General features: G+C 37.9%; 1 protein-coding gene across 2 annotated transcripts in view; it reads left to right on the top strand.

The window, feature by feature from the left end:
- Window positions 1-12766, top strand: part of iars1 (isoleucyl-tRNA synthetase 1) — a 70529-nt gene that overhangs the window by 28599 nt on the left and 29164 nt on the right. For both annotated transcript variants that reach the window (XM_034680664.1, XM_034680657.1), the window contains exons 14-19: window positions 4034-4160; window positions 6804-6877; window positions 8141-8335; window positions 8475-8561; window positions 9164-9247; window positions 12041-12185. In XM_034680664.1, the coding sequence (XP_034536555.1) occupies window positions 4034-4160; window positions 6804-6877; window positions 8141-8335; window positions 8475-8561; window positions 9164-9247; window positions 12041-12185 (712 nt within the window). The remainder of the gene's footprint in view (window positions 1-4033; window positions 4161-6803; window positions 6878-8140; window positions 8336-8474; window positions 8562-9163; window positions 9248-12040; window positions 12186-12766) is intronic.

Raw genomic sequence — 12766 nt, 5'->3', positions numbered from 1 at the left:
GTAAAGGCTTTAAAGAGTAAAATTACTTAAAAAGTTCAGCTCAGGTTGGCTAACTGTCAGCTAAACAGAATTGAAGAGGTGCTACTGTTTCAGCAACATTTATTAAGGAGCCCTAATGTTAATTTACTTATTATAGCATAGCAGCCACTGTACAGCTCTTCAATTCTTAACAACATGTGCTCTAACAACAGCTAAAAGCTACACCAAGAGAGAGCTAGTTAGCTTAACATTTACAGCTTATGTTGGAGCGGACAACACACTGTTTTAGGCTAGCAGCAAGCTAGTCAGATTAACATTTGTAATGCGACTGACATTGGAGCAGACAAACTCACTATCTAAAGCTAGCAGGCAAGTCAGGTAAGCATTTGTAGCCAATGCTTACACATAGAAGTTCACTTTCAAGCTAGTCAGGTTAATATTTTTAACTGAAGTCAGGTTGGAAAAACAAACTCCTTAAGAAAATTAGGATAAAATTGAGCTAATATATAAATAAAGACTATTTCAAGCTAGTAAGATTAACATAAGCTACTATTCAAGTAGGCGAACACTGTTTGTAGCAAAGAATTTTGATATTTGTTGATAACTTTACAGTAGACAAATACAATTTCAAGCTCGTAAGGTTAACATTATAAGCTCTCTGTAGACAAGCGCTGATTTAAAGCTGCTGTTGGAGTCACAGAGTAAACGTCTGTTCAGATAGAGGGACTTTGAATGTCAACACTATCCCTCCCAACCAGATTTCCTCTTAGCCCCCAAACACAGATCGGTGTGTGCAGACATGATAGTGCCGAAGTCATAACCAATCGGAGGACATAGTAGGGGCCGCCCCTTTACCAACCTTGACAGAGGATTGGAGATTAGCTATGATTGGTCCATAATAATGGGAACAAGGGGAATAATAACATTGCTTGATACAAAGGCATTGGAAAACGCAGAGATTTTGCAATAGTCTCAAATTACTTCACTTACCGATGAGTACCGATGGGTATTATGACCTTTTCTCCAAACCCAGCAGAAAAAAATTTAAAAAATTTACAGCAGCTTTAAGCTAGTAAAGAAAACATTTTTTAGCTAACATCAGAGCGGAGAAAGACTCTTTCAAGCTTATCAGACAGATATATGTTGAAACTGTTAGAGAAAAATAATACACTATTTAAGCTAGTTAGGTTATTTTTTACATGATGTTAATTTCAGACACACTGCCTCAATGAAGTATGAAACAATGCTCTGGTAGATATGGTTCCCAAACCATGATCACCTATTCACTGTTTTTAAAGAAGTGTTTAGTAAATTCAAACAGCTTGGTTGGTTGTCTTTTAATACAATTTCTCATTTCCATCCCTTTATTCTTGCGTCCTCCCATCTCCTCAACCTTATTCCTGTCATGCACATGTTCAGTAGGTCCTCTCCCTGACCACAACCTCTGTCCCCCTGTCTCCCTGTTGTATCCATCCCCAGTGTCTCTTACTTATAATAGAAGCGTGTACATTTTAAATGGCTCCACTGTGCGTCTCCAGCACAAGACAGCACACTTTAAGGTCTACATTTAGCATGAAGCAAGAGAGGGAGGGTGATGGTGGAGGAGTGTTTGAGGGTGGGGTGGTGTGGTGAGCTGCAAAAAATATCATTAAATTGATATATTAGGGGCCTAAATAGAAATGCCTCCCACAAATGGGAATTGATGAACTCGTTGCTTAGCGCGTGGATCCTGCAGACGATTTATACCCCTCCCTGCAATGTTCTCCTGAGCAACACGGCCAGTCACAGCAAGAAAGAGGAGGGGAGAAAAAATGAGAGGAAGAGGAAGTGATCATGAGATAGTGGATAAGAGGCAGAAATCGGTCAAGGCAGAATAGAAAAAGAGGAAGGTGTAACAGGGGTACAAAGGAAGAATATGCCTTGAAGGGAGTGTTAACCTTTGCAGTAGAGCTATATAAAGAGAAAGGTGATGTTTGTTTTTGAGGCTAGAGAAAAAGAACGTAAAATGAGGCCAGCTCAGTAAATTAATAGTTATAGTACACAATGTGATATATGTATGCGTATTAGACCAACATGCTATTTACAGGTTACAAACCTTTAAAAAATTAAATTCTGTTCCTCTAGACAATGTTCCAGAAAGGGTTCAATGATGTAAAATAATTAAAACACATAAAAAGAAACAGTAAGGGATGTTTATTTTAGTGGCTGCTTTGATAGACATTAAGAATAGTTGTATAGAAAATATCAGTGTTGTTGCTGATGGTCTGGTTTGCTTTGCAGGTCATATAGTATGAGTTCAAGCTAAATTAAATTAATAGTGGGGCCTCTGTGTCGATGTTTGTACACTGATTTGAACATCTTAGTTTTATTGTCGTGAATTCTAGACTTGTAATATTGGATTTATTTCATTCTATTCCTGTTGTTTTGTGTCTTTTTCTGCATAAAAAAAATTGGCCTACATATTTATATATACAGGGTGGTATCAGTAATGTTGTGTTAAGTCATGCAGGGCCAGTGTCAGTGTTGTTGTTGTTGTTGAGTCACCAAATCTTGAGTCCGAGTTGAGTCTCAAGTCCCCGGTGTTTACTCCTGAGCCAAGTCAGACTCACCAGAGAAGAAGCTGAGTCAACTTCCCATTACCCGAGGGTTTCTAAAGAAGAGAGCTGTTCCACTTTAAACTACTTCCTGTATGAACCCCCGCGGACTGTGTGGGACCTGTTGGATGAAACACATTTAATGTGTTAACATCAGATTCTGACTAATCCTGCCGGCATGTCTGGAGTTTTAATGATCAATTAAGTAACAGCACTTTGTGTCATATGAAGTGAGCACCACAGTTCTCTTAATGGGGAGATGCGCTCATCAGTTCTGCTGCAGGTGACTTTTCAACACAAATTTCAATAAACAAAACATCGTTGATCATCATCACCTAGCTAACAGTAACAATGTTAGCAGTCCAGGTGACTTCAGGGTCTCACTTACTTCTCTGGGTGCATTCTGGAGAGATGAAATGTTTAATATTTAGGTTGTCCTGGTCTTTTTGCTGATGGTTCTTTTACATATGGAAATTGTTACACCACTCTAGTTTGTGTTTGCATTTGTAAAATCTTTGAAAAGTAGAACATAAATGTCACGGCACCTCTTTAGGCATCCTGGAAGGGAGTGTTGCTGAGCAAGATGGCACATGAGCACACATGTAGATGAACACACGTGCAAATTCTTTGGATCTTAAAAAAAACAAAAAAAAGCAACATAAAAGTATAAAGTATATTAATGAACAAGTCTCTCCATCTTTTGAGTCCAAATCAAGTTAGTGCCTGAGTCGGAGTCATCAGTGCTCGAGTCCAAGTTAAGTCATGAGTTCTGAAAATCAAGACTTGAATCCAGGTCCTGGACTTCAGCACTACAACAATAGGGAGCGTTGCTGGTTAATCCATTTATGAGCCTTTGCCATCGCTGCCCCAACTCTCTAGAACTCCCTCCCTCAAAACATCTGCAAATCTGACTCTCTTCTTTCATTTAAAGATCAACTCAAAACCCACCTCTTCAAAAGAGCCTACAACACTTCACCTCAACTCCCGCCCTATCTCTGTTTTTTTAAAACTATTATTTGCACTTCATGTAAAGCTTCTTTGAGTACCTAGAAAAGCGCTATATAAGTCTTATCAATTATCATTATTGTTATTTATGCTCTGGACCAGGTGTTTTTAAAAATGACATCAGTAGGAAATACAACTTGACACATCTACGAGGAACTGATATGTGGTAGAATAACATTGGTTCAATGCCACACTGATCTTCCTTGTTTAAAAGTTGTCACTTGTGTAAGTTTTGCATTTCGTTCCATGTGTAGCAAAAGGTCTTGTAAAACAAAATCATCCAAAGTGAACCCTGAGATGTAAACATCTGTGTACTGAGAGTTAAACACAAATATGACAGCAATATTCTTGCAGTATGTCTTATCAAGTCAAAGTAGATGTAGCTGCTGGAACCTTTTGTATTTTTTATATATTCATCTGTAACCAGACCACACGTCTCCTCTCTGTCTCCGCAGGGTGCCAGAATTTGTGCGTGAGAAACGTTTCGGGAACTGGCTGAGAGACGCACGAGACTGGGCGATCTCAAGGAACCGCTACTGGGGCACACCGATCCCGCTCTGGGTCAGCGACGACTACGAGGAGGTCAGGAAAACATGGCACACAACAACAACACTCTTGTTATGCTTTAATAGAGTAGTTAATGCGTCTTTGTACTGTGCCGAGATTACACAATTTGTCTGTGTCATGACCAAATACCAAGACAGTTACTCTTTTCTTCGGCGCTGGCAGCCCTCACAAATCAATCTGGGCTGAGCATGAGAGGGCATAATTGAAAAGTTGAACTCTCCATAACTCTCACTTTTATTTACCATAGAAATGAGTTTAGGGAAAAAAAAGTCTTGTGTCTCTCTAAAGGGAGATTAGTCCGCTGCGAGGGTTGAAGAATTTCAGCTCTTTTCACAAATTGGCAGGGTGAAATTTTTTTCTCGCTGACCTCTTTTCGACTCCAACATAATTTAGCATATCTGGCCCTTCTTTTGTGTGTGTGGGGGCTTGTGTAGGAGAGACTTTCTGGCATGGCAGAGTGATGTGACCATGGTGTCAAACAAGAGCGTTGCGTGACTCCTCTCTCTCTCAAAGTCCGCTCCCCTCCGGCATCATTACCAAGTGCCTCCGTAAACGCAACACATGAATGATTCATTAATGTAAACAGCAAATAAACACAAACCAAAAAATGTGTTTGGTTTTCTCTCTCTGGCAGTTAAGGCAACTTCAAAGGTCCTCAAGACAAACAAGTATCTGCAAGTGGAGGGGGGGAAGACACAGAAAATAAGAGGGAGAGGAGGAGCGAGAGAATAAATTAACTTGAGAGGAAAGTGACGAAGGGAAAGGCATGAGAAAGGGGGAAATGAGAGATGAAAAGAGGAAGGGGGAGGAAAGATAAGAGGAAGACGAAAAAGGATCCAGCATTGGAGAGGGGGGAGCCAAACTGTAAATGTTTGTCTGGCTTTTGGGTGAGCTGAGGATGTGAAATCGACTGAACTGAATAGACGTGTCAGAATTAGGTTGTTTGAGCGTTTGAAAAACGAAGCGTCCGTCCCCCGGCTAAAAGAGGGACAGCTAGCGACCTGCTTGCTGGAAATAGCATTGTGACTGTTTCCAGAGCACTCGCGCTCCCTGGTGCCTCCTTCACACACCCCTCAGAGGCAATTCACACACATCCAACACTGAAAGCCACAAGAGTGTGTGTTTGAATGTCTGTCTCTGTACAGCTTATACCTTCATATCTCTTTTTTATGTTATACCTCCATCTATCCTTGTGCTTTTTAAATATGTGTTTCTTTGACTTCTTTATCTTCTGTGTGTGACCGCGGTGTATCAGGCTCTATCTGGGCCATGTTACCTGGTGCTGTGGTAAAACTAGAGCAGAGCTTACAGGTTAACTCTCAGAGGAGACCAGATAACACACTCTTCTAGACTTTTTAAGGTGAGGTTATTTAGGAAGTGTGTAGAAGAGGACCTAGTTATAAGTTGTGTGTTGACATAATTAAATGCATTAAAAGGCAGGAAAATACACCTGAATCAGGAGGTCTCACATTTGTAGTTATTTGCAGGTTTAAAGCAGAGAGCGACAAACTAGGTAAAGAAAATGAGACTTTAATAATAATAATAATACTTATACATTTTATTTTTATATTTTAAGGCACCTTTCTCGGCATTCAAGGACACTGCACAGATAACACAAATTTACATTAAAAGAAACAAAATCAAAATCAAAAGTAAGTAAGTCACATTTTTGATGACATATTGATGCCTCTTTATGGCTTACAATAACAAATTAAACCATTAACATGAAGATTGGCCATGTATATATGATGTAGTTGTTTTTAACATTTGAAACAGCTGTAGGAGGGAAGGTGTCAGACATTTATTACTTGATACTTACCAAAGCCAATAACAGTGATGCAAATTAAATGCTGTTTTTCAATATTGATGATGAATGACAGAATTGGAATTAGGATGTGCCAAGTGGAATAAAGCTACCCGAGGAGATCAGATCAGCACTCTTTAAAAAAACACATTTTCATAGATGTGCTTTTAAAGGAGATGTTATCAGAACGTGTTCAAATCTTCCAGACTCTGCTTTCATTCTGTCTGAGGCAATATCACAGGCAGGATTTTATATCTTTTCTCTTTCAATCTCTTATCTTTGGTTGGTTTTATGCTTCTGAATTCATTTTATGTCTTTAAATTTTTTTTTTATTTAGTTGTAAGTTTTAGCCCTTTTAACTTTTTTTTATTTCCTTTCATCTTTCCTGGTCTCCTTTTTTTTTTAAATCACCTTCAAATTTCTCATGTTTTGTGAGTTATAATACTTTATTCCCTGCTGTTTAAATTTTACATTTCAAATTATTTTTTTTAAATAATTATATATTTCACATTTCTCTTTAATTTTTTTACTTTTTCTTTTGTTTAATTTTCTATTTTATTTGTATTTTTAAAGCACTTTATAATCCTGTTTTTATAAGTGCTATATAAATATACTTTATTATATTATTGATATTATTATAAAACTATTTATTTTGTTTTGCTCGTAGATCAGCAACCAAACAGAGTTCATCCACAAAGATGCAAATCAGAGAAAAGCAGCAAACCCTAAATTTTGAGAAGCTGAAATCAGCAAATGTTGATTATTTTCAACAGTTCATTCCTTTGGTTGGTCTTGTTCCAGTTACCTTCAGCTGTACCCTGTGTGCTTATCTGAGTGTGCGCTTGTTCTTTCAGGTGGTGTGTGTCGGCTCCATGGCTGAACTCGAGGAGCTGACTGGAGTCAAAGTAACCGATCTGCATCGAGAGAAGTAAGTCACTGATACAACACCAAGATTATCAGCCGACAACCTGAACATGAACTCAGCAGTGTGTGTCTGCTGTGATAGTGTGTTGACCTCAAATTTACAGGCTTGTGTTTGATAGTGTTTTTTTATATATGACATCTGCCCTCTGCCTCTTTCATGTGACCTGCCTGCCTGAACCAGCCAGGAGTCACTTCACTCCTCTGCTCTTCATCAGCTCATTAGTTCTAATCACTTTCTTGCATCAGCCCTCTTAAATTGATGGAGAGGAAAATGTTTCCTCTTTTATCAGGAAAGAAATTTGCTTACAAGACACTAAAGATGTTTGCATCTTTAACGACTTTATAGACTGTTTTCCTTATACATTATAAGGCGTATAAGCACAGGGCTCCTTGAGGTGATAATTTCTCCTGCATTGTTGCAGAGAGAACAAGTCTTCTGCATAACTCACAGCAAAAAATACAAATTAAACTACTCCAAATGTGCTCAGCAGTGCACTTCTTTTTCAAAAAATCCTTTCTCTTTCCTCGATAGGCCCAGAAGCAGAGCTCTTAGGAGCAGCAGAGTGCTGCAGCAGAGCAGCTTTAGTGGCTGACAACAGATTATTAAAGGTGTAATCTGTAGTTTATAGGTCAGAGTGTTAATAACTCTGAAAATGTGAATCAGGTTGCAACTGGAGGTGAAAATGCAGTAAATTTCACTTATACATCTCTATATGGTTTTATAACCTCAATGTTTTGTTCTGTTTCTTTTTTTGTTACCCAGAATGGGACCAAGGGAACATATATGGATTTAATCTAGATTTAGAGGGCGCCTCACACAAGCTGACAGTTTCTTACGACTACATAACGCAGGTTCATTTTCTTGTTCAGGTTCTGTTTTCCTCAGCTTAAGTAACTCCACTGAAAAAACAAACTTTGTTCTCAGGCTGAATCTGAGTGAGCCGGTATATGAAGTAAATTAATCTTTATATCCTTGAAGCATAAAGCAATAACCAACTTTATTCTAGTGGGTGTCAGCACAACATGAGTGCTGCTGTTCTTTTCTCAACCTCGTTCCCAGCGGTGAAATATTATAAAATCACTTGTTTTGGGACGCAGCCAGAAAGCATATAGAAGTAAAGAAAAATCCCCACAGCAGTAATAAAACCTAGATTTAAACAGAACCGGTCCAATTATTATTGCTGCCATTTGTCTCAACAGTTAGACCTCCTTTTTTCTAACTTTCTATCTTTCTCTCCCTCCTTCTGTGAACTTTTTCTCTACCCAGCATCGACAGTTTGACCATTCCATCGCGGTGCGGTAAGGGCGTGCTGCGGAGGGTCACGGAGGTGTTCGACTGCTGGTTTGAGAGTGGTAGCATGCCATACGCTCAGGTCCACTACCCGTTTGAAAACAGGAAGGAGTTTGAGGACACGTTCCCTGCAGACTTCATCGCTGAAGGCATTGACCAGACGAGAGGATGGTAAGCTGTGGATGAAATAAAAACACACAGTTCTCTATTTCAGAGCATGACCGAGAGGGATTTTATTGATGCTTTTGTTTTTAAAGGAAGCATTAATATGCCCCTGACCCTGACCCTGTGTTTGTATGTCCTGGTGTAGGTTCTACACCCTGCTGGTGCTCTCCACAGCACTGTTTGGCAAACCTCCCTTCAAGAATGTCATTGTTAACGGACTTGTACTCGCAAGGTAAGTCCATTGACTTTTAAATAAAACGCCCTCTTATTCATCTTTTAATTTGCAAATAAAACTCCCGCTCTCTCAACATTTAAGGCCAGCAGTAAGTGTCTCAAAATACCTTTCAATCCACCCCTCCCTGTCTGTTGCACTCAGCCCAAAGCCCGTAAAGCTGCTATTTATTGGGCTCAGTTGCAGGATCAATTTGGGGGATTTTGACTGCAAGGAAAACAGGATATTGCTAACCTTATCCTGTCAGTCAATTTCAAACGTATTTCTATTTTCCGTGGACATCATTTCCTCTTTGCCCTCCTTTTTCCAAGCATTCATACATTCTGTTTCTCCTCCCTCACCTGCCCATTCACTCATTATTTCTTATACAGCCTCTAATGATCAGTGAGCTATATGTGCTGTAACATTTAGCCCTTAGTGCTGCTCTACAATAGCGCTACTTGGCCCTTCCCTCGGGGGCTACACGCAGCTCTGTGCTTACAGGCCTACTGACCCGGAAGGACTTGAACTAATTTGAATACCATGGTTTCTAACATGCACTTTAGTTGTAATCATGCATGTGTGTGTGTGCATTAATGCCTCTGCCTGTTTCACTCCTGCAGCGATGGACAGAAGATGAGCAAGCGCAAGAAGAACTACCCGGATCCAGGACTCATAGTGCAGAACTATGGAGCTGATGCCCTCAGGTCAGCTCCGTGCTTGAATGCAAACCAGTGTGAGAGTGTATGCGTGTGTGTGTGTTCCTGCAGCATGAATGCACGTGTGCCGGTGGCATGGATCTGTGTGGTAACCTACCTTATGTTATTAGCAGGGAAGTGATATAAAAGGTTTGAATGACTCTCCACGCTTAGCTAGGCAGCTACTTTGTCCTACATACTGTATACACAGAGTCACGCATACTGTACATACACATGCATTAACACGTTTCTCTCTTACATTCACTTCTTTGCCCTGAGCAGTGACAGTACTCTGGCCATATGGTCTAATGAATAAAGCACTATGCAGTTCCTCCATATGCTCAGTATATAGACTGATGAAGAGTGAGCTGTTGAGATAAAGAGATAAAGGTGGTGTCTTTTTTCTGCCAGGCTTTGATTCACAATAGAACATGTGTCTCTTTTGTGTGCTCAAACTTTACCATCAGTGCAGCTCCACTTATGTTTTCACTCTTAGGGTGAAGTAACAACCCTCTGATATCATGTTGGCTCATTTGAAGGTGCCAAAATCTATTTGACTAACTGATGGCTCTGTGTATTTTGCATGTTTTCAAAAATGTATTTTAAGAGTTGCTGCTATTAGAAACACTGATGGCCTGTTACATGAAGTTGCATCATGTAAGCTTGCTTCCAAAATCATCATCAAACCCTCTTTAAAGATGTCTACACTGTGTTCTGTCGCCTGCCACGGGCTATTACACCATGGATTATTCAGATGTTCAGTCTGTCATGTCAGCAGACATTTTATTTGGATTTAATGAAGAAAAAAAAATTAAGCAGACTTCAATTTGCACTGAGATGTTGTTGGTTAAAGTACCAGTTTGTCTATAAACGTTGCAGAACATAATGAAGGTGGACAGTCAGACTAATTAGTAGACCTTATTCATTCCAAATCCACTTGACATCAGTGAAGCCTTGCATTAGGAAACTCGGTTTGTTTCACAGCTTTTCTTTTGATGCTGTCGGATAAGTGTCCTGTAATATGGAATAATACTTGACACGAAGGGATCTGCAGAATAAGCTCCCTCTCTCTGTGGCCAGATACAGAAGTTTTCTTTGGCACCAAACTGCTACAGTTGTGAGTCAGAATGGTATCGTGAAATCTTATTTGAATTGTGATTTATGGTAATGCACTAACATGTAGGCAGAGTATCAATATTGTCCTGTTAACCGATAGAGGAATTGAATGCTGTTAAGCTAGTAAGTCCCATGTTTTAGCTTTCTGTAAGGTTTTAGCTCTGGGAAACAAAAACAAAAACAAAGACAATATTTTTTATGATGAAAACAAAATAACTGAATTATTACTCTATTATGCTTTTCTTAGAATTTATGTGTTAAATGTAATCATAGCTACAATAATTATAATGATAAGAATAATTCTAATAATTAATGTATAATGATAATAATGATAAATACAATAATTATAATAGAATAATTATAATAATGAATGTATAATAATAAGTATTATTATTATTATTGTTATTATTATAATTGAGATATTTTAATAATAGTAATAATAATAATGATAATAATAATGATAATGGTAAATATAATAATAATAATAATAATAATAATAATAATAATAATAATAATAATAATGATAGCTAAGAATGTAATAATGATTTATGTAATAGTAATAATAATAATAATAATAATAAGGATAATGACAAATGTAATAATGATTAATGTAATAATTATAGTAATAATAATGATAGTAATACAAATAATACTAATATGGTAATAAAAACTATAATATCATTATTAAAAATTAATAGTATTTTTTTTTAAATAAAAAATGTAATTATAAAAATAAAGATATAAACAATGAACTTAATTTAGATAGCACTTTCCAAAACAGGGTTACAACGTGCTTTACAAAATAAGAATATAATTGAAATAAAAGGGAAATCAGAGAACAATGACTTAAGTATAAGAATGACTGGATTAAGATGGGAAAATAAGAGCTAAAAGGATAAAAAACCCTCCAAAAAAAGTAAAAAAAAAGAAGGTTTTTATTTTGCTGTGTCAGTACTGAAAGTAACTCACTTAGTTTGTGATTGTAAAGCAGGCTAAAGAGGCATAAAGCAGTTATTTCTCAGACAGAATCTGTGTTTTAAGTAATTAGGTTAGATTAGAGGTTGTTCAGTAATTTTGTGCAATTTGATTTGTGCTTGCTCAAAGATGGAAAAATGAAGAACTTCAACAATACTTCAACAATATTTCTTTTACCACAAAAAATGAGCAAGAACAGTTAATTAACTTCGGCTTAATTTTGGTTTTTGATATATGAATTGGTATCAGACATGATTTTCCCTGCTAATCCCAACTAATGCATCCTCTGTAGGTAAACACAGCATGTGTCAATTTGACTGTTATTTGAGTAAACACATGGGACATTTTCAAATCAGTGTGAAAACTAAAAAATGATTTATGTTCAGAGCCAGGGAATCTAAAGCTGCTTGTTTGTTAATTTTTCCCACAACACTGTTTCGGTTTCCTTTTACTCTCCTGTGTACATCCATTCAAAATGATTTTAGTGTATGTGTTACTGGGGCATCACCACACAGTTATTCTGACTACTGTTTGTGAGTTTAGTTTTCCTCAACACCGACACATACTCGCCTTGACTCGGCCTACTTTCACAAACAGCGTCACTATCACATCTGTGAACACATTTTTGTTGTTACCCCTTTACCCACTTTACAATTTGTCCCTCATTATGAATTCTGCCACACTAACCTAAGCACCTTTCTCTCTGTGTAGACTGTACCTCATCAACTCTCCGGTGGTGAGAGCAGAGAACCTGCGTTTCAAAGAGGACGGGGTGCGGGACGTGTTGAAGGATGTCTTCTTGCCGTGGTATAATGCGTACCGCTTCCTGGTGCAGAATGTACAAAGGCTACAGAAGGTACATGTGTAATGAACAGAATTAAAGGTCATCATTGCACCACTTAGACAGTGCTCTTTTAGCTTTTCCAGTTCTACACAACCCAGCACTGCTTAATAGTACCACAGCTATCTCTAACCAATTATTTAAAGGCACACAGAGAGAATAAATTGTTGCGCTTTCTGTAGCAGCACTAAAACATCCCCCTAATGTCTCCATGTCGTTTTATTGATGGCTGGGGGATTTGGGTTTAATTAAAAAACAAAAGAAAACAAGAAAGAAAAAAAAACTGAAGCAGAGAGCACCTTTTTTTTAATTATTGTGTCTGCTTTGCTTTTGAAATGTTGCTCCCATTTTGCTCTCCCCTTGTTTTTTGTCTTTTATCTGATGTTAAAAATGTTATCATAACCCCCTACAACCAACAAAACAATGCTTTGAAACTAGTAAAACCCTACATGTTTGTAATTATCTTCTTCTTTTTTTTATTTTATACATGCATTACTATTTATATCCTTTTTAAATATATATAAATAGTCTCCGCATCAAACCAGCACAGAGTCCATGTGGCTGCTGTTTGGGTTCACCTTTTTTAAACAGTTGAA

This window comes from Notolabrus celidotus, chromosome 1 (genome assembly GCF_009762535.1).
Source record: "Notolabrus celidotus isolate fNotCel1 chromosome 1, fNotCel1.pri, whole genome shotgun sequence".
NCBI lineage: Eukaryota > Metazoa > Chordata > Actinopteri > Labriformes > Labridae > Notolabrus > Notolabrus celidotus.
This window is presented reverse-complemented; position numbering and strand designations above follow the sequence as displayed.